This window comes from Diadema antillarum, unplaced genomic scaffold (assembly GCF_040938485.1).
Source record: "Diadema antillarum isolate AM-2024a unplaced genomic scaffold, OU_Dant_1.0 seq00000786_RagTag, whole genome shotgun sequence".
Classification (NCBI taxonomy): domain Eukaryota; kingdom Metazoa; phylum Echinodermata; class Echinoidea; order Diadematoida; family Diadematidae; genus Diadema; species Diadema antillarum.
The window spans coordinates 503,021-530,796 of NW_027271674.1; the positions used below are offsets into that span (position 1 = coordinate 503,021).

Here is a 27,776-nt window from a genome sequence, read left to right on the forward strand (position 1 = left end):
ATAACAAATTCAGTAAATATGGCGGCCATCTTGGACGCCGTCTTGGATTTGGAGGCTTTCGCAACAAATTTTTTGAGGTAGACCAGTGGAATGTTGTTTGGTATAATAAAAACTTGAAAATAAGCATGGTCTACTTAGTTTGTAGAGAGAGTGCAACTCGACCTCTGTTTTTAGCTTTTGGCCCCCCGGTTATTATAACAAGACGACAACGTTTCATGTTCCCGTGTTTAGGTGCACTTGTTTCTTTAATGCACGCCCATTAGGCCACAAAAAACCTAAAAGACAACAACGTAAGCTGTAACACCACTAGGCTACGTGGTGACAGGTATGATTGGGAAGTTAATCCTATTACCCTGCATCCAAAAGTCAAAGTGAAAATGTCTGGTGGCTGATTTACGTACCAACTGGAATAACACTTTCAGAAATTTCATTCACTGAACATTAAACTTGAACCCTTTTCGAATGTCACTCCAATCTTGTGTGGTATACTTCCGTCACCATCAGCAAAGCCGTTTCCGTCTACTTCGCCGTTCCCACCTTATTCTTCATTTACGGATGTCATGCCATCCTCCCCACCCCCCTACTTCAACAACTGGCATCATCATCGGCAGCGTGATATCCGTTCTCGTGATCGTTCTTTGTGTAATCAGCAGGCGCAGGATCCTTAAACACACTTGCAAAACGAAACGTGTGGTGGAGCGACGAGTGGATCTCCTCAGCAAGGTCACTTTTACGAAACGGTCGCCGGTCATTCACCAGGAGCAGCACTCTGGGATGACGCAGGGAAGGGGACATCTCTTCAGTATTCTCACGACGTCTACCAAATGATCTCTGCTCATTCATCCGGAGCAGCTGCGCTCCCAGATTGCTAAGAGAATCGTACATCTCTGCAGCACCCTCAGGTCCACGAAAAAATCCCAGATCAATCAAAGGAAACATTATTTGAAGAGTTTGTTCACAAAAACCGATAAGTCCATTTTTGAAGATTTTGAAGCACGGTCTCTGTCATAAAGTACAAAATAATACCTTTCAAAGGATATCTTGATCACTACATAATTATAAAGGTACATTTGTAAAGTTATGGTCGAAAGAAGCAAACTTTTTCTTATTATTCTCTTTGTTTTTCTTGACCTTTAATCGCAAATATCTCCGTTTGGCAAATATGGACTTATCGGTTTTTGCGAACAAACTCTTCATTTGGAGATGAGGATAAAAAGTTGGATGACATCGATCTTCACCTGTACGATTACGACTTCTTTGCCGAGGATGACAAAGTGGTCGTCAACGCTCTTTACGAATTCAGCGATGTGAACAAACCACGAAAGTAATCACAAACTAATAGAATCTGCTGGAACAGATATTGAAATGACTAAATATATTTTCACGGTATATAATGCCAGGTTGTAGCTTAAACATGACTGTCTGCCTCTCATGAAAACATTTACCTCACAACTCTTTAATTTCTGTTTCACAGATGACGCTTTCTGTTTCACAGATGGAAACAACATTTGGGGACGGGAATAAAAAGCCGGATGACAACGATCTTCACTGTACCATTACCAGATGACGCTTTAATAACGACACACTGCTGAAATTACATCATATTACTGATTTCCTTTTATTCATTATTGTTTAAACAAACCGAATATGAAGCCCCCTGATATGAATGCACCTTTTATTGAAGTAAAGTAATCAAAATAGGTGCAACTCGGCTATGTCATCTTTTTTTTTTTCTAAGCCAAAACACGCATGAAAACTATCCACGCATGGAATATGACGCCTTTCTATCGACCAGGAGGTCGTAAGTTCGAGTTCCATCCTAGAGTATGTGCAGGTGTAAGCAGAAATATTTATTGCCTTAAAAATGTGTAGCGTTTTTGTTGATAAGTAAATGACGTACTGATGACACTTTGGTATGATTTTTTTAAAGTACCAATTGCATTTAGTTATCATCTACCAATTAAAGTTAATTTCGGTTTAACCTCACTCGCATAACAGTAGAAAATGTGGAGATATCCCTTGTTCTGGCTGTTCTTAATCATTTGATTAGTATAATTTTCATTGTTTTTATGAAAAAAAATCTCGCTTGGAACATTGTAATGTAGTGCATTGAATGTTGTTATTTAAAGGAAATGATTTGTGCTCAATATTGATGGCTTATGTCCTAGTTCGAATAATGTCTGGACAGCCTTTTAAAGGAGATTTGGCTTATCCTCACATTAATTTTGTTATGGAGATGAGACAATGATTTCTAGTATGACAATGTTAGGTATCAAACCGATGCTTTTATAGTGCCATCACAACTCTATCATTGTATAAACATTGGCATGAAAATGAGAAGCATAGTGCTTTGCATGCTCTTTTACATTTCGTTGATACAGTAGTTCATGCAACTGATAATCACTCGCATTTTTGTTAGTATTTTCTTGAACTTCTCCAAGGCCTTCGACACCGTCAATCATAGCATTTTACATCATAAAATTATCGCATTATCGCATTATCGCATTACGGAATACATGGAAAGGCCTTGGAATGGTTCAAGAGTTATTTACATTAGAAGATAGAAAAAAAATTGTTACAATTAAAAACAATTAGTCAGTTATCAGAGAAGTTAAATGTGGCTTTTAGGGCCGTTATTGTTCATTATTTATAGAACTGATTTTTGTCGCGTATCTGATGACCTCTCTTTTATTCATTTTGCAGATGATACAAATGTATTTCTTACCCATAATGATATTGATTTTCTCGTTCACAAGATCAATATTGAATTGAATAAAGTGCCAAACTGGGTCAGAGCAAATAAGTTATCACTCAATGCTAAAAAAAACGAAATATATGATTTTTAGTAATAATGTTGATAGGATTAAATTCTTTGGGGTCATTGTGGATGATAAACTTTCCTGGAAATCACATGTTGATAATGTTTGTAACATAATATCGCGTAATATAGGCGTTATAAATAGATGGAAATTTCATACTCCACAAAAATCATTACTTATGTTATATTTGTCGTTAATATTGCCTCATTCGAATTATGGAGTTTCAGGTTGGGGCAACATGCATCAGAATTTACTTGAAACAGTGTCCCTCTTGCAAAAGGAAGCTCTCCGCGTCTGTCATTCCCCTCTACGTTCTCGTACAAATACATTGTGTTCCTCTATCAAGCTCTTAGAATTAAAAATTTGTTTTTACACAATTTAGGGCAATTTATGTACACGTATATCAAAATTTTCTTCTATCTACTTTTTATTCTATGTTCCTCAAAATCAATAATTCCATCAATATCCCCCTAGGCGTTCCAATGAATTTTTTCTAACCCTTTTACGAACGATCCTTGCTAAAATACACCTATTTATGTAGGCCCAAGTATTTGAATTCTTTGAATCATTGTATAAATAATGCCCCATCCATATATTCTTTCAGGAGGAGACTGAAGTCTTTTCTATTGCAATCGTAATATGACTCTACAGTACTAAACTAGCCACTAGGTCTTTTTTCTCACATAATGACTTACTCACTTCTTCTCCTCTTTGAAGAATTAATTGTAATCTTTTGGATGTTTGTTTTCATCTATGCTATTGACAGAAGCGTCTAGGAGTTGAATTTCCATCTGTCACTCCTGTTCATTCGTCCCACTATTTCCTTGTTTGTCTCTTTTCAGGCGCTACAATATCACTTTTTTTTTCTACATAACTATCATCTGATTCTCCTTCAATTCAATTCAATTCAATTCATTCTATTTCCATACTTCTCATTTGTGGACATTATAACAGAAATCAAACAAGTTCTTTCACCTTGTAAACAATGTGCAAAACACAACAATATACATGGTGATAACACAGTATGTAATAACTGGTCAAATTCGAAATCGAGATGGGGTTGATCAAAGAAAAGTATGGCGGGACCTACATGAAAGCAAGTTTGTTTGGCTGTAAGCCCCGAGTAATCAGTGTTTGTGAAAAAGAAACGGAGAACGGATAGTAGATAAGACCAGATGATGTAAGAGTGCCAAATAAGAAACAAAAAATTAAAAAAAAACTAAAATGTGAACTATTACTGTGACCGATATATCATTGGTTTCAGGAGGACAACATGATTTGCATAATCATGAAGCCTACTTAGGTATATACATAATGTACACTATAAACTCTTGTTGCATTAAAGCTGTCGTGAGGATATGATCAGTAAGACACAAGAAGTAACATGTACAGCTATCAAGCCATTTGGTGTCCGCCGTCAAGCTTTGTATAGAAAGCTAGAGAGAGAGAAAGAGGGAAAGAGGAGGAGAGGGAAGCGAAGTAGAATGTGGAATTGATAATGATGAATTCGGAGAGCCTGACAGCAAGACCTAAAATGGAATCTGCGTCGTGTTGACAAGAATGTTTGATCGGACAATAACATACCACAATATTACATAAGACGTTACATTTATTCAGTTTCTGCAAGATATGCACTCAATAAAGACTCTTTTAATTTGCGTTTAAAGGAATATAAAGACAAGCAGCTTGTTATTTCGGGGGAGAGGTCATTTCAATATCTAGGACCCGTATATATTATCGTTTTTTTAGCGAAAATTGTTCGAGTACGTGGAAGGTGAAATGCGTCACTTTGGCGGGTAGGATAATTATGAATCAAATAGTTTTGACATGCTTCTGCCGAAGATCGCAGTCTCCATTGTGCGTTTTTGTTCGCTTTTTTGTCTTCTGTTTGTTAGTCTTGTCCATTCCGTTTTGCCCCGTACAGCCATTTCTTCAGAAGTTGTTTTGTTGTCTACAGTCTTGTTTCATGTTTGTTCGCGTCAATGATAGTAAATGTATTTATCTGTTAACCTAATTCTCAGTGAAACATATGTTTTGTCTAGAAATGAAATAAACTTGGAATTTAATTGAATTGAAATAAAAATAGGGGTAGGCCCAGGCATAACATTGCAGACATCTGTATGTCTCATGCTTTTATCGCCTCTGTTACTATAAACTGATGTACACGGAATAATCGGTGTTGACCAACATCTATAAAGACAAATGTACTAATCTATTGCAATGAAAATGAATCAACGAAAGATTGATTACTTTGAAAATCTTGGAATTATTTAAATGTATGCTGAATGTGTCGTCCTCCATAATGTTGCGAAACAATTATTAATTAACATTAATATTAATTTTATGGAAATGAAAAAAAAAATCAGATTGCAATGAGAAAAGATCATAATCAAAGTTAATAATCTTCTCCATTTTACGCTATACATTGATATGTATCCCTATATATATATATATATATATATATATATATATATACATTTATTCACACATATGTATAATGATACAAGTTCTTAAAGATCCAATTCAATCCAGTGGAAATTTATTGAAGAGAGACAACGCTACATTCGGGAATGCGATTGTAGCAACAAAATAACACACACTGTAAATTTCGCAAGTGATAAGAGTCCCATACAGGCTCTCTCGATTAAATGACATTATGAAATAACAAGCATACACACGCATGTGAGAACATTTACACCTATATTCATTCCCTCTACATTTTTTGACCAATCAAAGCACTACTACCAGCAACGCTAAATTCCATAAACATCGACCTCAAATTATTTAATTCAACAACGCATAATGACTCAGCATGTATTACATTTTTTCATAGGAGTGGTGTACCGAAACTGCAATACTGAAATATCACTGAGATTGTGTATTTTATTTTTCATGATTGAACGGGTTCCAGAAAAAAAAAATGACGAGAAGAATATCATCCAGATATTTGATGAAGGAAGTGGTCGAGTCGGATGTGACTCGAATTGAAATGGAACATAGGTTCACTGATTAGAATGAGTATAAAAGGAAGCCTACTACCCAGGCACCTTGCCAACCTTATCTGACTTCCCGTCGAGCAAGGTGCAATCAAAAATGCACTGCTCGAGCAGGGACTAAATCAAATTTTATTTGGCGAGCAAGGCTCAAACCCAACTTCTCTTCTCGAGCAGAATGCAAACCTAACTTCATTAATCGATTGAGGCCTAAACTCAAAAGTACCAACCCAATATCATTTCTCGATCAGGATGTAACCCCAATCCCACTGCTCAAGCAGACTGCACGATGCATGCATGATATTACTGTAGGTCCTACTATGGGAGTGTACAGTTCCGTGAATCATGTAGATTTGACTGGGTTCATTCGATTTGAGTCAAATTCACTGTCTCATCATAAGAGTGTTCATCCAGTCACAAAATAGCGAATCTAATCAAGAAGCAGGACTGGAAGCTCGTCCTAAACAAGGAATATCTATGGCATTTCACAACGCAATGAGTCTCCATCAAAATAATACATAACGAGGAAGAAGACAAAAGGCGATAACATCCTATGAGCTATATAATGATAATGAAGAGTCCCATTGCAAGACACCTTGTATGCACTTTCCAAGAACTATGAAGGAATGTCCGTATGGTGAACATTCTTTAGTATATACTGTACACACAATATTCGTGATTTATAAACAACCACACCTTTTTCTATATACATGCAATATAGGCAGCTCAAATACAAATTCTTCAGCAAAGCATGTGAAACCGTCTAGCCACGAAATGTATCATAATTGAATTATAAATACATGTCAATCAATTGACTATATGAAACATTATCCGCTCTATTTGTTGTATTGTTTATTTGTTCGGTTACAAAGACATTTCGATATAACGGGAGAAAACTACCTGTCCAGAGGACTTCGTTATAACGGGGTGGACAGTCGTGGACTGTATTTCAGCTCAGCTCACTGAGGCTCTCTGAATCTTGGCTGTGTCGTCGTCCAGATCGTGGACGGCCAGAACGTTACTATACAGTGCTATACGTCCCGTCCTCCCTTCGTTGTCATTCTTGTCCCTTCTAGCTTTCTTTCCTGATTCAAATGTTGCTTCTATGTCTTTCTGTTAGCGTCCTTTCGTTCTGGTCCATGTTCTCATCCTCTTCCTTCCCTTACTTCCTTTCTTTACTTCTTCGCCCCACCCGCCAACCCTTCGGTGGCTTGCACATCAATGTCTAAGAACTCTGTGACTCTTTGTATGACGTTGAGCCTTAGTCAGTTTCCCTCTGCAGCACTGAATTCGCTCTCTGAGATTGTTCTCTTCTTCCTCTTGCATGTGTCCTTCGTTTTTATGGTCCTTTCAAGAAACCAACTCCGCGAATATCAACGTGCTTCCTTAGCTGTTTGTTTCAGATTCGTCTGGAGAGTGCACGTTTTCTTCCCAAGAACCCTGGCCAGTTTCGCGGCTGCTGTCGCCTTCTGAGTCGTTTCCGTCACTTAGTGTCTATTGGAGAGTGAGAGGAGAATGATTGGATAGAAAGACCAAGTTTGGTCAGATAGTTAAAGATGACTTGTAAATTTTCGTCTGATCCTAATAAGGTACCTCGGTTACGTGAACTCTTATCGTAAGCATTGCTAGTGTTAATTCGCAACTTCTGTGATAATCTTTAAAGTTCGGCCAATTTTTCGTCTATGGAACTTCGCACTGCAGATTTTTTTTCCTCAAAAATACTACGTTGCTTGTCGTCGCTCAAAATAACTTTCCTTTCACCTTTTACACTTCCTTTAATATCTGATACTGAAGTAAGCAATCTACTTTTGTTGCAAAGCTGAAAGCACCAAAATAAGAAAGCTAATTCCATTTACATTTTGCGCAGCCAGCAGCGCACGTCGCGAAGATATCAAAAAGTGAATGTTTTCAGCACACGACATGCCAGTAGACGTCGATACCATCGCTTTTGGGTAACTAGATATTGCCAGAGATGACTGTTTCGAAGCCACAATAAAACTGATTGAATTATGACCCCCTCTATTTTGTTTGATAAATCTCTTCCAATTCATACTAAGAATCTACTAGCGCTAGGTATTGTTGGAACGGAACAAATGTCTTTAACTGAAGTGCATAATGTTCTTATATTCAATGTTTTGTTTTTCTTCTGCAAAGCTACTGACATTTCTTCGGTAAAAGAAAATGTAGGCCTATGTATCATTGAGGACTTTTTTTAAATCAAAGGAAACATCTAATGTAAAGGTATAAAACAAAACGCTAATGCATTTTTACCCTTTTCTCCATGTTTTCTCACCTTTATTTTCTCATGCTTCACTTCACTGATCACAATTACGCTATTGATATAATATATACAATTGAAATAATTAATTGGACTAGGTTTAAATTGCAAATCGATATGGGATTTTTTTAGATTATCCAGAACAAATGGGAAGTATACGCTACTAAGAATATACTGGCTGAATCGATTGGCAAACCTGCTAATAGTATGCAATCAAATGTTATTCTACTTTGGCAGACTATCGCTCAGCACGTGTTTGGCAGCGATTTGCAATAATTCACTTTTGGCGTATTTCCTAATGTCAATTTCGTAGCCATTGTGACTTATGGATGAAACATTTTCGAAGTTACCTCTATTAAAGGTGTGACCTGACATAAAAATGTCAAAGGTGCACAAAAATCCACGGGCCAAATCTTGATACTGTCTTCGTACAATCCGGTAGACAAATAATGTAAAAAATAAAGTTGTTGATGAAAATTGGCCGACCACATTTATGATCGACGAAAATGTGATATGAATCAATTTATATGACGAGATCTTTAAGACGTATACTAGTGCTAAACATGATGTCGTCATCACAGCATGACGCAGCACAAAGTCTTTACTGAGAAAAATATGGACATCAAAAATAAAATTCACGAAACTGTCTCATGTAGAAGTTGATAGAAAAAAAAATGTTTCAAGTGCGTGCAGTTTTTAACAGAGCATTTGATTTGATTTTTTTTTCCTGTTTGTCTAGCTAGGCAATGCTAGTTCATTATTAATAAGGTATGATAATCGATGAGATAAAAAACACAGTATGTATACCTTTGTGCCTCCTTGATAAGCATCCAGTAAATAGCTTAACGGCTCTTCATTGATGGTGATGCATTCCACCTATAACATGATGACCAATATGAAAAAGGGCACATAATCTATGTCAATCACTATATAACTTAAACTGTTCGTAGATATTTTGATATTCTCTAAAGGAAATTGTTTCCTGGCAGCATACTGAATATTTGAGTACCGTGTTTTTACCAATGTGACCCGCTACAACAAAATGATCCTAAAGTCGGGCGAGGTCGATATTTCGAAAATTGCATGACACAATTCCCTAATCTTTCTGCTTTAAATTGATATATAACATATCTTATAAAAATAATCGGCTGCGGAGATATCGATGTTTAAAAGAGCGCATTTCAAGACGTCTGGGAAATCACTGTTTCGAGAAAAGCGCCCTAAAAGTTCTCCTTGCGACGCAATCACAATCAAGAGACACGCAAGTCAGTATTAACCTCCGGACAATAGAAGTTAAGCCCTAGCAACCCCCGAAATGCTCATTCAAACACAGCGTCGGCGGTCTCCTCACCGACCAATCAGTGACCAGGATGTCAGGAGAAGCGGCTATTCATAGCGCAACCCCGCCCGCACGCACCAGTCGACTGGGCAGTGTGCGAGCTTCACGCTTTGGTTAGCGGCAAGCAGCAAACTGACCAATGAGATCACTCTGGTCGTTGTTAGGGGCGGAGCCTATGTGTGGCGCTCAATCCAAATGTTCGAACCAGTTTCTGCTTCGTGGAAACGCCATAAAAACATGGCCCAGAAAAACGCTATTTTTTGGTCTTTCCTTTTAACATTTTGCTTCAAAATTTCGACACATGATAGAAGACATGTCAGACTCTAATAATATGTCAAATTCAGAAAATCGTAAGTTTAGACCAATTTTGATGCTCTAACTTCAAACTCGATTTTCACGGCTTCGACCGTGCGCGACTTTAGGACCATTTTGTTGTAGCGGGTCACCAATATGGAATGACACATCCACCTTCAATGCAACTGATTGACAAAATAATTGTCATACATCGACGTAAATAAGCACTGAATCGATCAGTGTTTTAGTAGTAGCCGTGATTAAAAAATAAAAAAAAAAATAATGGGCGTATTTCCTCCAGCAGAATTAGAACCTATAACCTTCTAGTCATCGGACAGGCGTCATTTCCACTAGATCACCAGATTTCGCCTGATAGCAAGTGTTGGTTCTAATCCTTACCGCATGCAGCGGGTACTGAGTAATTATTCAAGATTCGTAGGTTCGAATCCTACTGCAGTATGTACGCCCATTTTTTTCTTTTTTTGCTTTTTTAATCATGGCTACTACTAAAACACTGATCAATTCAGTGCTTATTATATGTCTATGGAGGGAATTTTGCCAATCAGTTGCATAAAAATATTCATGAATTTGAATATGTTACTTCGTTGCATTAAAAAAAAATCATTTTGATACATTTTCTTTCACAAAACTGTCATTTATTGTCGAGCGTTGATACGGATGAGGATTACACATGACTTAAATGATATTGCTTGAGACGTTTCCTTTTTTTACATAAGAATTTGGGAAGTATTCGATTATAATATTTTCATCGGATTGACGGATTTCCGAAATCAGTGCCACCTGAGAGACATAACTGAATGGTAAAATAATTCGAAATATCACGCTCGGTAGTTGATGTCCTCCCCCTCCCATTTTGAACATTCTTACTTTACAGCGTGATGCCTGGGAGGCAATTGTCGTATAGAATGTCCTTGGCAGGTTTAGGCCAAGGAGATCGGCACGTGTCAGCTGTGGCAGACGACACAGAAATTCAGCCAAGTTTGCTGCTACTGACTCTGAGACGTTACGCAGATTAAATAGTTGAAGTTCGCTGATCTGTATCAGAAAGATGGAAAAAAAAATCAGTCACAATTTTTTAAACTGTACGGACCTATTTTCCTTCATATGTTTCTGATTCTCTCTATTTTTTCGGAATTTTCTGAACATTGGTAACGTATCATACACGTTACTATGTTACAAATTAGTTAAGTTATAATTTGTGGAAGCAGCCAACGAAATAAAATTCACTAAGTTGTGTATTTGTTACGATCTTCGCGGCAAAACACATCGCAATGATAGTGATCGGTTTCTGAGAAATAAGAAGGATTAATCACTTATAAAAGAAAAGCAAACAAAGAAACAAACGAATAAACAAAATTCACAACTTTTAGTATTGAGTAACATTATTGAGCAATGCTATGCGACATGGGATTCTTGTAGCAATGGTAACATTCTCTTTGAATAATCGTCAATGACATCAGCATAAAACAATGTAAAACCTGGAGAGAATAAACTGTTTGACAGATGATAAGAAGGTGTATCATTATTACTGTATGACTCGACGTCCTCGTAGAGTAGTAGACACATGAATAGCCTTCGCGTTAAGGTATAGTATGTTTCCGTCTAGATTCAAATAATGAGTTGTGACTTTCGAATGCAAATTGCAGCCCCACCGTTTTGCTTTTTGGGATATTTGCCAGCGAAGAAGTGGTCACAAATACCTATCACATGTTCGCACACAGAGTCTTCCAGTGTCATTCTAGGTCAGAATTTTTACTCTATTCAATTTCATCCTCAAAGTCGGATTTATTGTGCCGCATAAACATTGTGTAGTTGCACACGTAGCACGCAGTGTTTGGGATTCCAAGAAAAATATGTGAGAAAAAAAGAAATCATGATCCCGATTATCTTATCAAAACGAGTTTTCCCGGTATGTATGACTATTATTCAGGCCCAATGCGCTACTTTAAAACGTGAAATAGCTACAACCAGTGACGTAGTTGGTTGTTTTAAAAACAAATTTGCAGTAAAGATCAAAACTCCTGACATAATCTACGTATCTACATCATAATTATGGACACAACGCACTTACACCCAAACAAGCACACTTTGTGAACGAATGGTACATTGAAACCGAGGTCCGTGCACTCTCCTACCTCCACTGCACGCGTCATCGAACCGAATGCAAACATTCACATTAAAAAAATGATAAAATAATGATGTTAATCATAATAATAATGACAATTATAATATATGTATACATACATGTATATGTCATTTATTTCTACTTAAGTTGTTTATTTCAAGCCAAGATTAACATAATCATTATGATATGTTTTAATATTTCTTTTACCAAAAATGAATGGAATTGAATTGAATTGAATTCGCCAAACTCTTTGTGTGTTTACCCGAAACATGTATGTGTGTCTGGGTATTTGTGTAACAGTTACGATATCCTTTTTTTCTTCTCCTTTCCTTCTAAAAGAAAAAAAAATAATGTGTACCATATTTACTTCCTTGAAATAGTACAGCGCCACCTGCACAACGTTACCGCATTTAGGGATCCCTCACTGACCTCTATATCAATCAATCTCTCTCTCTCTCTCTCTCTCTCTCTCTCTCTATATATATATATATATATATAATATATATATATATAGATAGATAATGACCCTGCACCTCAAAACAAACAAAAAGTCGCCAGACGTGAATTTTTAGTTAAGACCATATTCTGAAAGAGCAGACTTTAAGCTTTAAAATGATGTATAACTCAAATCAAATGGACTCTCCTAACCTATCTAAATATTGGAAAGAAAACACAAACTCAGGAAAAGTGTGAACTGAGAAAAGAGGCTCTGAAGAACAGTGTCTATTCAAGCGCTTAATCTTTACCAAACCGTGCTGGCTGCGCGATGAATGGGACAAAAAACAGGAAGTAAACCACCAGAGTAACAACAATGAAGGGATTATCAGATTAAACTGAAATTACGCATGCCTCATTAACACATTCTGTCCATAATTAATGTCAACGTTCAAAGCAGTAGCACTATCCTGTCAAAAGTTATTAGAGTTGAAAGTGAAGAGTGTGGACAAGGTTTTCCAGAAATGAAAAAGGGACTCTAAAGACACACCTAATCACACTATTCTACCAAAAATCTTCGAGATAAACTGCTGAAAAAACACACTTTCCTGCCCGTTTTAGTATACCAAATTTTAGCATAATGTAAAAGAAGACCTGCTCTTTCAGAAAATATGAAAAAGTCAAGTTCGGCTAGGTTGACCCATTTCACTTATTTTCATCCTCACGCAAAATCAGTGTGTGCGACTTTATGTTCGTTTTGAGGTGCACGGTCACAACCTTTCTCTCTCTCTCTCTCTCTCTCTCTCTCTCTCTCGCTCTCTCTCTCTATCTATCTTTCTCTCCCCCCCCCCCCCCCACCCTTCTCTTCCTGCTTGTGCAATGTTTGTTTCATGGCAAAAATTCCATAATCTAACTTATTGGAGAAAAACATTGCATCGTCAGTAAATGAAATATTATCTAAAGCCCAGCCGGATAACGGAAGAAACGCATTGCACTCGATTTCCATTCATTTGTCGCTGCATGAAAAGAGTCCACACCTATGATTTCGTTTATACATTGAATGTCATAATGCTGAGGAAGACTGGAGTTACAATAATGTTTTGTCAATATTAAGTAAAATAAGATTGATTTGTTAAAGGAGTCACTACACTACCCTACAATACAGGCTCTTTTTCATTTCTCGAAAAAAAAATCAGTCCTTTCCCAACAATAGATCACTCATATCAATCAAAGTCAAAGACTACATACCTGACATGATGATGCTAAGGTGACGGCTGTTGAGAGGAAACTATCGGGCAAGTAGGCGCATTTCAGTCTGAACTTGGAAAGACGTGGCATAGTACACACCCATTGGGCAAAGTCTTCTCCCACCAAGGAGCGCTTAAGGATATCATCATCATCATCATCATCATTTTCAAGACATATGTCCAGATCTTCAATCTGAAGAAAATAACGGAATCGAAATGTCGAAATAAAAAAGAAAGATTAATGAAAGGTGTGAAAATCGCAAGAAGAAATATTTGAACACGATAAAAAAAACATTGTAGAGGTGTTATACACGTTACTATCTGTTACAAATTAGTGAACTTATACTCTTTGGAAGCTGACAACGAAATAGAATCTAGTAAGTTGTGTATTTGTTACAATCTTCGCAGTGGAACACATGGAAATGATAATAATCAGTTTCTAGCGTAAATAAGAAGGATTCATCACTTAAAAGAAAAACAAAAAAAAAACAACAAAAATCACAACGTCTAGTATTGAGATACATTATTCAGAAATGCTATGCGACAGGGGATTCTTGTACAAAGGTAACATTCTCTATGACTGATAGTCAATGACAGCAGCATGAAACAATGTAAAGCCTGGAGAGAATAAACTAATTGACAGATGATAGGAAGGTGTATCATTGTTACTGTATGACTCGACGTCCTCGTAGAATCATAGACACATGAGTAACCTTCGCGTTACGGTTTATTGATTCCGTTTAGATTCAAATAATGAGTTGTGACTTACGAATGGAAATTACTGCTCCATAGCTTGCTTTTTGGGGTCTTTGCCGGCGAGGACGTGATCACAAATACCTTTCACATTTTCGCATACAGAGTCGTCCAGTGTCATTCTCGGTTAGAATAGTATTTTTACTCTATTCCTTTTTATTGTAAAAAAGAGAATTCATTGTGCCGCATTAGCCCCCCCCCCACCTTCTCACAATGAAACCTCTCTGTAAGAAACATTGTATCGTTAGTTAAGAAAGAATGTGTGAAGCACAACTGGATAACGGAAGAAACGCATTGCACTTGATTTCCATACATTTGTCACTGCATGAAAAGCGTTCATACCTATTCTTCCGTTTCATTGAATTTCGTAATGCTGACATTGGAGGACTGGAGTTACAAATAAAGTTATGTCAATATCAAGTAAAATAAGATTGATTTGCTAAAGGAGTCACTACTCTACCCTACAATACAGAATCTTTTTCATCTATATCGAAAAAAAAAAATCAGTCCTCTCCCAACACTGCATCACTCATATCAATTATATTCAAATACTACATGTACATACCTGACATGATGATGCTAAGGTGGCAGCTGTTAAGAGGAAACTAATGGGCAAGTCGGCGCATTTCAGTCTGAACTTGGAAAGACGTGGCATAGCACACACCCATTGGGCAAAGTCTTCTCCCACCGAGGAGAGCTTTAGGATATCATCATCATCATCATCATCAACATTAATCCATATTTCCAGATCTTCAATCTGAAGAAAATAACGGAAATGAAATGTGGAAATTTAAAAAAAGAGATTAATGAATCGTGTGAAAATTGCAAGAAGAAATATTTAAACACGTAAAAAAAGACCATTGTAGAAGTGTTATACACGTTACGATATGTTACAAATTTAACAGTGAATTTATACTCTTTGGAAGCTGACAACGAAATAGAATCCACTAAGTTGTGTATATGTTACGATCTTCGCAGTGGAACACATCGAAATAATAATCACCAGTTTCTAGCGTCAATAAGAAGGATTCATCACTTCAAAGAAAAACAAACAAACGAACAAACAAAAATCACAACGTCTAGTATTGAGTTACATTATTGAGCGATGCTATGCGACAGGGGATTCTTGTAGCAAAGGTAACATTCTCTATGACTAATCGTCAATGACAACAGCATGAAACAATGTCAAGCCTGGAGAGAATAAACCGTTTGAAAGATGATAGGAAGGTGTTTCATTGCTATTGTATGACTCGACATCCTCGAAGAGTTAAAGACAACGGAGTTGCCTTCGCGTTAAGGTATATTGCTTCCGTCTAGATTCAAATAATGAGTTGTGACTTACGAATTGGAAATTACTGCTCCACCATCTTGCTTTTTGGGGTCTTTGTCAGCGAGGAAGTGATCACAAATACAGTATACCTTTTACATTTTCACACACAGAATCCTCCAGTGTCATCGTTAAAATGTCTTTAAGTATCTTTACTCTATTCCATTTTATCCTAAAAGTTGCATTTATTATGAGGCACAAACATTGCGTAGACGCCCACGTAGCGTGCAGTCTTTGTGATTACAAGATTTCAATATACGATAGAAAAAAAAAAATCACGTTCCCCGAGCATCTTATCAAAACGATTTTACCCGGTCTATAATTTATAATAATTGTTTTAATAGGCCTAATACGCTCCTTTTAGACGTGAGATAGCTACAGCCAGTGACGTCGCTGGTTGGTTTAAAAACTAATTTGCTGTAAGGTTCTTTCTTTATTTGAGTAAAAAAAAAAGATACATTTGTTTATTTCAAGCCAAAATTAACATATCATCATTAGTGTTGTGTAGTTCTTTCGTTTATTATTATGAATGAATTGAATTGATTTGAATCGAATTTGACAAGTCTTTGTTTGTTAACCTGCATGTATGTGTGTCTCTGTGTCTGTGTTTCAGTAACGATATCCTTTGCCTTATCCCCTCCTATTAAAAGAAAAAAAAAACATATTGTGTATAATGTTTACTTCCTGGGAATAGTATACAGCGCCATACACCTGCACAACGTTACCGTATTTAGCGATCCCCCAATGAACTTTCTTTCAATCACTCACTCTCTCTCTCTCTCTCTCAATATACTGTATATATATATATATATATATATATATATATACACACACATATATATATATATATATATATATATATATATATATATATATATCCCTCCCCTTTTCTCCCTTTTTATCTTTCTCTCTCTCTCCAACTTCCCTCACTCCTCTCTGCCTGCTTGTGCAATGTTTGTTTCATGGCAAAAATTCAATACTAACACTTATCGGAGAGAAACATTGTATCGTCAGTAAAGAAAAGGCTGTGTAAAGCCCAACCGGATAACGGAGGGAACTCATTGCACTCGATTTCTGTACATTTGTCAGTGCATAAAAAGTGTTCATACCTATGCTTTCGTTTGTATATTGAATGTCATAATGCTGAGGAGGATGGAAGTTACAAATAATGTTATGTCATTATCAATTAGAATAGGATTGATTTGCTTAAGGAGTCATTGCATTAATCTATAATACACATCAGGCTCTTTATCATTTCTCGAAAATACAAATACAGTCATCTCCCAACAATAAATCACTAATTTCAATAAAACATAGGCTTACCTGGCACGATGATGCTAAGGTGGCGGCTGTTGAGATGAAACTATCGGGCAAGTAGGGGCACCACAGAATGAACTTCGAAAGACGTGGCATAGCGCACACCCATTGGGCCAAGTCTTCTCCAACCGAGGACTGATTTAGAAAATTATGGCCGCTGCTAGAATATAAAGTCATATCTTCAATCTGAAGAAAATAACGGAAAAGAAATGTAAAACTGAAAATGAGAGATTAATGAAATGGTGTGAACTTTGGAAGAAGGAATAATTGAACAAAAAGAAAAGAGATCATTGTAGAGGAGGATCGTAGACTACCAACTGGACCCCATGGAAGACCAGATGAAAGTAGCTGAATATGGGCTATCCAACCATCTTCCCTTTCAATCTCTCTCTCTCTCTCTCTCTATTTATTATATCCCTTCCCTTCTCTCCCTTTTTATCTTTCTCTCTCTCTCTCTCTCTCCCTCTCTCTCTAACTTCCCTCATTCCTCTCTGCCTGCTTGTGCAATGTTTGTTTCATGGCAAAAATTCAATAATAACACTTATCAGAGAGAAACATTGTAATCGTCAGTATAGAAAAGACTGTGTAAAGCCCAACCGGATAACGGAAGAAAACGCATTGCACCCGATTTCTGTACATTTGTCAGTGCATGAAAAGTGTTCATACCTATTCTTTCGTTCATACATTGAATGTCATAATGCTGAGGAGGATGGAAGTTACAAATAATGTTATGTCAATATCAAATAGAATAGGATTGATTTGCTAAAGGAGTCATTGCATTAATCTATAATACACATCTGGCTCTTTATCTTTTCTCGAAAATACAAATACAGTTCTCTCCCAGCAATAAATCACTAATTTCAATAAAAGTCAAAGACAACATAGGCTTACCTGGCACGATGATTCTAAGGTGGCGGCTGTTGAGATGAAACTATCGGGCAAGTAGGGGCACCACAGAATGAACTTCGAAAGACGTGGCATAGCGCACACCCATTGGGCCAAGTCTTCTCCAACCGAGGACTGATTTAGAAAATTATGGCCGCTTCTAAAAAAATAAAGTCAGATCTTTCAATCTGAAGAAAATAACGGAAAAGAAATGTGAAACTAAAAATGAGAGATTAATGAAATGGTGTAAAACTTTGGAAGAAGGAATAATTGAACAAAAAGAAAAGAGATCATTGTAGAGGAGGATCGTAAGACTACCAAACTGGACCCCATGGAAGACCAGATGAAAGTAGCTGAATATGGGCTATCCAACCATCTTCTCAGATGGGAAAAAAAGAAGAAGAATAAAACAAACAAACAAACAAAAACCACACCTAACGATGTAATGTGCTGACATTTTAAAGCTATAGAAGTTAGATCAAGCTACATGTTTGTTTGTTTTTTTACTTAATCGACACACTGATATGATTATGTAGCGACAACAATAATAACGACGTTATTGGAAAGCAGTATAATGTACTCTCCTTTCACACATAGGAATGTACAGACCCAACCAGTTCAGTCAGAGGATGAAAGATGGTTTCGTCATTCCCTACAGTCCGTGATCCTCATACTTAATGGGCAGTTGATATCACTTGCTTTTCTACCGTTCTTGGTCAGGTGCGGACCAATAAATTTATTGTCAGTCATAACGATCCACATGTACACTGAATAAATCAAAGTAAGAAATGATGTCATAAAACATAATGAATAATGGATGAAGACGTTAAAAGAATAAGATGACCCCTATGTACTAAAAAAGGCGGGACAAAACTGGACGAAATAGTCGCAAAGTCTCCTTGAACACTAACAGGACATGCAAGAGGAGTAACGTCGCGCGATGTTTTATGAAGGCAATCTCCAAAGTAAAGAACACAGATTATCGTTGCCTAATCTAGAGTAATATGTTTTTAAGTGGGGAATTTAACATTGTAATGTAGCTATGAAGTGCAAGCAGGGTATACAACGTACTATCTGATATATTTCATATCGTTATTCGAAGTATTATATACCGAATTAACCAGGCTCCCCGACTGAACTGAAAATACGTGTGGTTCATTAAATACAATAGAAAATAGAATGTCAAGAAAAAAATCTTTTCAAAACAAATAACAAGCGCTGTAAAGGAAAAAAAACAACAACAACGAAGCGACACTTCTAATGTCCTTCCTTCTACTCCACATGAAGTTACTCCCACATAATAGCGCCCTCACGCTGTACATTGATCACTTTTGTCTGTCTGTGAAAGCAGTCAAACTTGTACATTGCGCTGCTCCCTGGCAAGCTTCGATCTGAGTCCCTGATATATAAATCCAATAAAGTTTAATTGTTTTGCAAGCAGTTCAAAGGATCATCATGCCAGATCAATGTCTCAAAAGATAATGCCGATATAGCTGCTTGAAGTATCTCGCTAAGTCGACTTCCCCAAACTCATGCTGTCATTGTGACATACAAAATAATCATCTTCAAAGTTTGCTTCCTGAAAAAGAATAATTGTCATGGTGACATACATTATCTTGCTATTCAAAATTCGTTTCCAAATGCGTCCACAGGTGTATATCTACAGATGCACTTATACTATTTTCAAGAAGTACCCTTTACAAAATGTGAATGTCATCGTATAGCAAAATGAATCATCACAGTCAACTCGACTTCAAGAGATATTACATGTCGTTATGGCGACATAAATTATCTTGCTGAGTACAGATACAGCCAAACCTGTCTACATCGGCCACCGAAGGGAAACAACCAAAGTGGCCGCCATAGACAGGTGGCCGCCAAAGACAGGTCAGTGGCCATTCTGAATTGCAACACCTGCATTCCATAACAGCATGAAATTCCGCACGTTGTTCTAAAGAAAAAAAAAACAACAACAAACAATCGAGCGAATAAGTTTGCATGTGCAGGTATTTCTGTATGTGGTTTTTTTTTTTGGCTTCATTTTATTTGTTTTCTTTTTTTCCTATTTCTGTTCTTTTGATCTTTAAAACAGTATTTCGGGCCTGAGGATCTGTACTGGTTCGTACCGGTTTAAATGAATGGGTTTACAACTGAGTTTGTGCGAAGTTGACGTAAGCAACAAACAATACCCAGACAAGTACCCCATTCCCCTTATACAATGGCATTTAATCTTTGTCAAATTCTGCGCCGTTATATCATTTTAGGAGCTGTCTGTGCCTTTGTAACCTTTATTTACAGCGACATTACTAGAGCCTAGATCTAGCCAAGTTTAGTGGAAAGACGGCTTTTCATGGCAAAGAGCTGCATTAATTTTGTCAGTCATGTCTGTGTGGTTGTGAATGAGATAGGAGTCGGTATAATTCACGCAATGAAGTAGAAAGCCAACGTATATTTATGGCTTATTAGAGTTCAGCTAAATATTTGTGGCCGCTATACGCAGGTTCACCTCAGGACACAAAATGAGTGGTCGCTGGCTGCGTTATGCAGAGGTGAACGCTATATAAAAGGTCTGACACAGAAATTTTGTGCGGGGGATTTTTTTATTGGCCGCTATAAGCTTGTGGTCGCTATAGACAGGTGGCCGCGAAGACAGATTTGACTGTAGTTAAATACAACTTAAAAAAAAAAAAAAAACATTCTACTTGATGGCGAGATACTTGACCTGAAAATGACTTTATTATATCGAAACACGAGGTTAAAAATATTACGAATAAAAGATATCACACTTGTATTGACCTTGCATGAGGGCACTTACCTACTTGTAACTTCCTTTTCTTTTGCATAACTGAAAAACGAGTGCAACGTCGACGATGAATTTTACCGTGAGAGAAAAAGAAAAATGTTTCTCCCCGCTCTCATCTTTCTGTTGTGCTATGCTATCGAGTTGCTGCCGACGGTGTTTGTTGTTCTCTAACAATTAGATTTTTCATATTGACATCCAAAAAGCATCAATTTTACCAAATATGATTTTGCAGTCCGAGAACTCGTTGAACATATACGTTTTTTGTTTTTTTTCTGATATTACACGTTCTTATGATGACGAAAATGCTACCATGGAAACGCACAAGCTATCGTTCCTAAAGCATCAGAGAAGAACGCAGAATAGATTTATTGTATTTTTTTTTTCAAACACTTCACATCTTACACAATGCATCGCTGCACTTTGTACCCTCATTCTTCTCTTTCATTCTCTTTATCGCCACTTAGTGACTTGTAATTTATATGTTATATTCTTTAAATGTTGTTTCCTACATAGGCAATAATTTCTGAGGTTATTGTCCTCGTCAAGCGTTTTCTTATAATAATAGTCTCCTGAATTTCTTTACATCGATAATTGCATAATTTGTCTTTGAGCAATAGATATACTGTAACGTGTATTTGCATAAATGTACGCACAAAATAGTTTGTTGAATTCCATTTTGCATTGTGTCAGGGGAAAAAAGTAAAATATTTGAATTAGTCATTTATTGTTTTAACTGTAAGATTCAAATTATACTGTGGTCCATTAGTTTGTTCAATTGAATTTGTATTTCATTTATATATGACAAAGGAATTCAGAGATAAAATCAATCAATCAATTAATCAATCAAATGATAAAAGTTGATTACTTTTGAAGGTTTCGCAGATATTTTTTTTTAAATTGTGATCAAAGTCCCCCATAAGAAAGTCATTATTATTACTGTTTGCTAAATGACTTAATTCCCAAACGGACACTTTGTGCATCATATGTCTTATCCCTGGATTGCCTTCTAAACGCCCATCAGTTTAATATTGACTATATCGTTCGCCATTAACGTCAGGCTTTGAACTCTGCCTTTCATTTCCGTTAAGTGGGGGGGGGGGGATTATTTTTCACTCATTCACTTCTACACGTTCGTTTTGTTCTTGTTTTTTATTGTGTGCACATGTAATGTCACTTGAATGTAATGTATATCAACGCAGGGCTTCCTTGTAAAGCAGGCCTTTGTGGCACTGAATGGGATTACCTTGCTTTTAAAGAAGACTTAAAAAATACACAAATAAATAAAAATACATGGACACAGTGGCGAGGCTAGGATTTGGTTTCCATTTCGACAAGAGGTATTTACCCATGCATGATTGCCGCAAGAAATACTCATTGCACGTCATAATCCATTCGGTTTCTGATATAACTTCCCATTGTAGTAGGAACATCCAGTGTCCTAAACATGATAGTAAACAATCGCCTTTAATCTATGTGCATAATCATCATGGGGGTTCATTCGTCGCTATGTGATGTTATGCCTGAAGTATATATGCTTTAAGGCGGAATATATGTCAGGCGTTTCGAATGTAATTGTCAACTTCGTGTGGCACTCTCAGATTGAGAGGTACCTTCGCCTACATGTCCCCGGACGCCGATCTCATAGAAGCCTTCCTTCCTCCCCATCTTTGTAGCAGCTTTATGCCGCACTGAGTGAAAACCCCTGTAAAGCTTCCTCTAGAACCCTGCATATAATGACCTGGTTTGCATTGACTCTGCGGACTGATTGTCATTCGTTACACAAATGATTAGAGTAGATCAAATCCTAGTGTCCATTTCGTGTATGTCTTGGCAAGGATATTCAGAAAACTTAGCAAGGACAACAAATGTTGAGGGCTTATTGCTGTTGGTCACAAAGAAGATGGGGAAAATATATTACTCAATTAGTTCTAATAACAAGCTTAGTTGACGATAACGATGATGGCGTTGAAAAGGATGCCAGGTGCGCCTTTTTATTGATCATAATCTATTATTGCAGCCTTGTTTCTGTGTTGCCTTTTGCGTCTACAGAAAATGACTACATAGTCCTAGTTTACCGCGATGCTTCGAGCGCATTTTTTTTTTTTTTTTTGGGGGGGGGGGGGAGGGAGAGTTGAAGACCTGCAGCCAAAAATGGGGATAATCCTTCACCTTAAAGGGCCCCTGAAATCCAAATGCATGTCGATTTGTGTTGACTTATGATACCCTCAACATCACTTTTGCGGTGAAATGTATATCTAAAAACATTCCATATATATTTTTAACGATGCTTTTATTCTATACAAGTTGACCTTGATTTCACTCAAACTTGCATACTATGATTTAGATCGCATTATGTTCTTCGTGACTGCTTAAGGATTTTCCCTCTTAATCAGTGATGATGGTCACAAAAGAAAAAAATATATATATATATTCTTTGAAACACCTACTATAACATGATCAGTATATGTTTTCAGATGTAACTTGGATTCTTTGTTCGAGAAGATTTTTTTTTTCTGCAAGGAAACATTGTTTGCACCTAAAATTGTTTTCTTTACATTTCTTGTTATCATCCATTTAATGTATTTCCTCTTTGAAATATCTTAGTAACACTTCATCTGTAGTCTGTACATAAAGACATGTGTTGTAGATCATGATAATACATGAAAGTTCTTACCAGACAGTTTGAAGCCTCTGCCCCGAGGATCTTGTAGAATTCCACGTGAAAATGTGAGTCCCATAGCAGTACTTTACGGAGTACACTGCTGGAGCACATGCCCTCCGCCAAGTCACGTGACACAGTTCTTCCGCACTTCACGTCTTTCATATGTAGCGATTGCTGATAGAACGAACATGAATTGACAGTAGAGGAAAGTAATTATTCACAGAAGAATAATGTTGATAAAGTACTCGCAGTTCGGAATGCGGAAGAGTGGAGCAAACATTATTCCAAACAGTTAGAAACTAAGACGGACAGGAGTGCGGGTGATGATCCAGTGGTATGCTGGCTTTTCACAGGCCAAGTCAATAAGGCTGTGACCATGTAAATGTGTTGGAATAAAAATACTGGAGAACAGTGAATAAAGAACACTTGCATTCTGACTCCAGATCCAATCAGTCTAGCATCTAACCCCACAAAACATATAAAATGTATAAACCTGTACTCATGCTCTCTGTTGTTGCCCTTATGTAGGGCTATTCTGTAGGCCTGTCCTGGAACCCCCCCCCCCCCCCATTTCCCATCCCATCTTATTCTATCCTTCATAACCTAACCTCTGTGAACTCTAATCCTTATATCTAGTTTTACATTGATATATATTGTAAAAGTACATCATATGGCCTGGTGGTGGGCTCAAATGCTCCATGGAACAGTGAAATTGAACTTCCCTTTCTTGCTCATTAAACTTAAATATTTACCTGGATATAATATGTTATGAATAATTATTTTGATATTTTAAGATGTTTTCAGGGTATCCATCATTTAAACCTTCAAATTGGACTGAATGAATGTCATTGAATTATTGTCTATTTGGGCCCTACATCCAATTTCACCGAACCCAAGGTATAATGCCAGTAAGGGTGCATTGATTGGATTTAAGTACATGGTGCATTGTAGCTTGATGGGGTCCACTCTGCTGAAAACAAGCATGAAATGTAGAAAGTTGTAAATCGTTGTAGTCGGAATTAATATCTCTACAAGATGAAAGCGTTACAAAAGTGTTTGGAAGCACTTGACTGCTCTATAGGCCTCACGCTCCTAATTCAACTCGCGCATTGCCTACCGGGAAGGCAGTACAAAGATGAGGTAATGTTATTTTTTACCCCAAAAATCATTAAAAATCAGTCAAGTGGAAAATTGCCACTTTTGGTAGTGTTTGACATTGCTTGAGGACAGGAGCTTCTGCAAGTTATGAAGAAGTTGAATGAATCAGGGTTTTTGTATTTTAAATGAATTTTTATTGATGTATTAGGTAATTTGCTTTTTTTATCATTTTTGAGAGTGACTGGATGACTAGTCTAGTATGGAGGCTCTTAATTTTTTTTTTAGAGCTGGCAAACATCCCAAAATATGTAGTTTGCTTGAAAGCAGAGAAAATTTCCCTTCATCTGCTTCAATTTAAAAAAAAAAATATGATTCGATTATTTTTAATGATTCATGGAATATGCTGCATTTAACACAGATTTCTATAGGAGCCCGGAAAAGGAGCGTGAGGCCTATACTGTGAGACTGGTAGGCAGTGGGCATGAGAGTCGTCTGCTAGAATACGATGTTCTCGCCAGCAAACGGCGTGCAGAGTGTACGGGGAGGTTCCCGGGGTTACTGCCATGGTACCTGCTAGCTTAAATATGGAAATTAAAGGGGTACGTCAGAGCACTAGTAAACAAGTGTAGTCCTATATCTAAAGGAGCCCTTGTCCTAAACTCTAACCATAGCCCTAAAGGTGAATCCATTGCCGACCCAAAGTTAGATTTCAGTCCAAAATCAGATTCCAACCCCAAATCTAACCCTAACATTAGATGTTAAAACCCCAAACCCTAACCCTAACCCAAACCAAAACCCTAACCCTAACTCTAGCCATAGCCCTAAAGTTGAATCCATTGCCGACCAGATAGATTTCAGCCCCAAATCAGATTCTAACACCAAATTTAACCCTAGCTGTTAAAACTCTAATCCTAAAACCCTATTAACCCTAACCCTGTACTAACCCTAACCCTAAACCCTAACCCTAACTAACCCTAACCCTAACTAACCCTAACCCAAATCATAGCCCTAAAGTTGAATCCATTGCCGACCCAAAGTTAGATTTCAGCCTGAAATCAGATTCTAACCCCCAATTTAACCCTAGCTGCCTAAAGGCTGAAATTAAACCCAGTCTAGATAAGCTAGTGTAGAACTCTAGTCTAACGTTAGACCGAGTAACTTACGTCCTAACCCTCACCATGTCTTCCCCTCGTCCTGACTGTGGGCCTATATCCTTAAGTAGTGACTGGAGGTTTGAAACTCACAGAGGAAAAAAAAAGATCATTCTATACAGGTTCTATTCATATCGTCATTTCACTGATCACAACTCGGAAGGAAAGAGGGCATTTTCAGTTTGATGAGAAAGGTAGAGGGGCGATGAATATGATTGCATTACATCAATACTCGTGTTAGGTGCCCTAAGTAGCTGTATGTTCAAAACACTATACACAATACTTAGTTTGACATCTCCCTTTGAAATACACGGCGTCTTTATTATAGGCAAGGTTGGGTGATTACTACAAAGGGCATTTTGACAAATGCAACTCTCGCAAAGGGTCTCATTTCAGTAGACGTTGAAACTCCGTGGAGTCCAATTATTTTGCAATAAGAACATTTTGCTTGACTCCTCATAACATTTTTTTTTTCTAAAAGCCACGACGAAAAACTTTTCATACAATTTACCACCAAACGTTCCAATTGATAACAAGACATGAAATAAGTGTCATAGCAATTCAGATTAAACTTACACATTAAGTCATCATATGTATCATGCGAGGAGGGCAATTATTTTACATAACATTAATACTTAAAACGTTAATACAATTGCTCAGAATGTTATATAAAAACGATTTCCCTACGAAATAATAGGGCCTGTTCCAGGTCTAAAAAGAATGTTGATAAAGCTGTTGAGGTTGTAGATTATGCACTCAAATTCACACAGGGGAAACACACACACAAACACACACCCCACACACAAGGAATGTTATTTTCGTTCGACATTATATTTTCTGACATATTTCATACCAATATTCAAGTTGTGTCACTCACCACTTGGTTGTAGTGCACCATGAACACCACGCCTGACACTGTGTGTTCTGGTGAACTAACCCACAGTGCGTATTCATGCCATTGTGTTCCCACTGCCCTTGCTGCCTCCTCAGTGTGACATTCAAACGCAACGTCAACGCAGAAATCGTGGTCATAACACCTCACCAGGCCCTTAATGATATCCAGGCCGAGTTCATTCCCTGAAGCTGAGGTGAAGTACAGTACGTAGCGGAACTCCTCAGGTCGACTAAGAAGTTTGTTTTTCACCTCGTCGTACTTAGCATGATCATTGTCGAATAAATCCTTAATATATACCCCTGCAATGTACTCTTGAAACAATTTGTGGGGAAAAGAAACAGTTGATGTAACCAAGGATGAAATGTTGACATCGCGCCGACGTTCCCTTGGGATGACATCTTTTTCTATAGTCAAAACACCCACTCTGCAGCATGTGACCATGGCATCTTGACACTCTCTGAATTGTTCTTCAGGAAATGAGAGATTTTTGTCCAATAAACCGTCCAACGCTATCTCACTTATTTCTTGAATTGCCGTACTAGCTTCCTTTAATTGTTTAACAATCTTCTGATTTTGTAGATTTTCACAAACTTTTGATGCGTAGTGTTCTTTCAGGAAAGAGATCATTTCTCCAAAAATCTGGGAGAAAGAGCGCAATTTTTGCACTTCTCTTCGTCTCTCTTCACTGAAGTCGTTCCACATGAGGCAAAACATTGCACAGTAAATAGGAAACGGGGCCATGTTCGACCTAATGACATCATTTTCCTGCATAAAAGTGACTAAGCTTTCTGCAAGATTGTCCTCTCTAATTCGAAAGTACCTCCTAATATAAGTTGATAAATTCTCCTTGTTAAATCCTTCGACGCTTAGAAGAGTGTAAGCTTCGGCAATACTCTTGTCCATCATGAATTCATTTGTCCTCCAAGGGCGTGTTGTGACAATTACTTTGCATGAATTGTATTGCTCTCTTCGTAGAATGCGAATGACTTCACTGCTGCTCGTTTCACTTAATTTTTCGTCAAACTCGTCGAAACCGTCAAATATAATGATAATCCTGCTCAGATGGGTTGAAATATAGTCATCTATCTTCGTCTTTGTTGCCGTATTTGAATGAGAGAGGTACATTTTGACGATATCACCAATACTTGTTGTGTTCTTGATATCTCGAAGAAGTATTAGGAGCACCATGTCCAGATCCTGGAGAATCCGTCCCTGGCACCAGTCCCAGGCAATCTTAGCGCAAAGTGTTGTTTTACCGACACCTCCTTCTCCCTGGATCAGAAGACGCTTTGAAAGATTTCCATTTTCATTGTTTGTCAGAAGATCGTCGTATG

At 37.4% G+C, this 27,776-nt stretch overlaps 1 protein-coding gene across 1 annotated transcript; it reads right to left on the reverse strand.

Annotated features, from left to right (window-relative positions):
- Positions 1-585: 585 nt before the first annotated feature.
- On the reverse strand, positions 586-27,776 carry LOC139739179 (uncharacterized). The gene is made up of 3 exons (XM_071649794.1): positions 26,425-27,776; positions 23,311-23,472; positions 586-897 (listed from the first exon to the last, which is right to left on the reverse strand). The coding sequence occupies exons 1-3, from the start codon at positions 27,628-27,630 to the stop codon at positions 586-588; spliced, it is 1,680 nt and encodes a 559-aa protein (XP_071505895.1). The 5' UTR covers positions 27,631-27,776.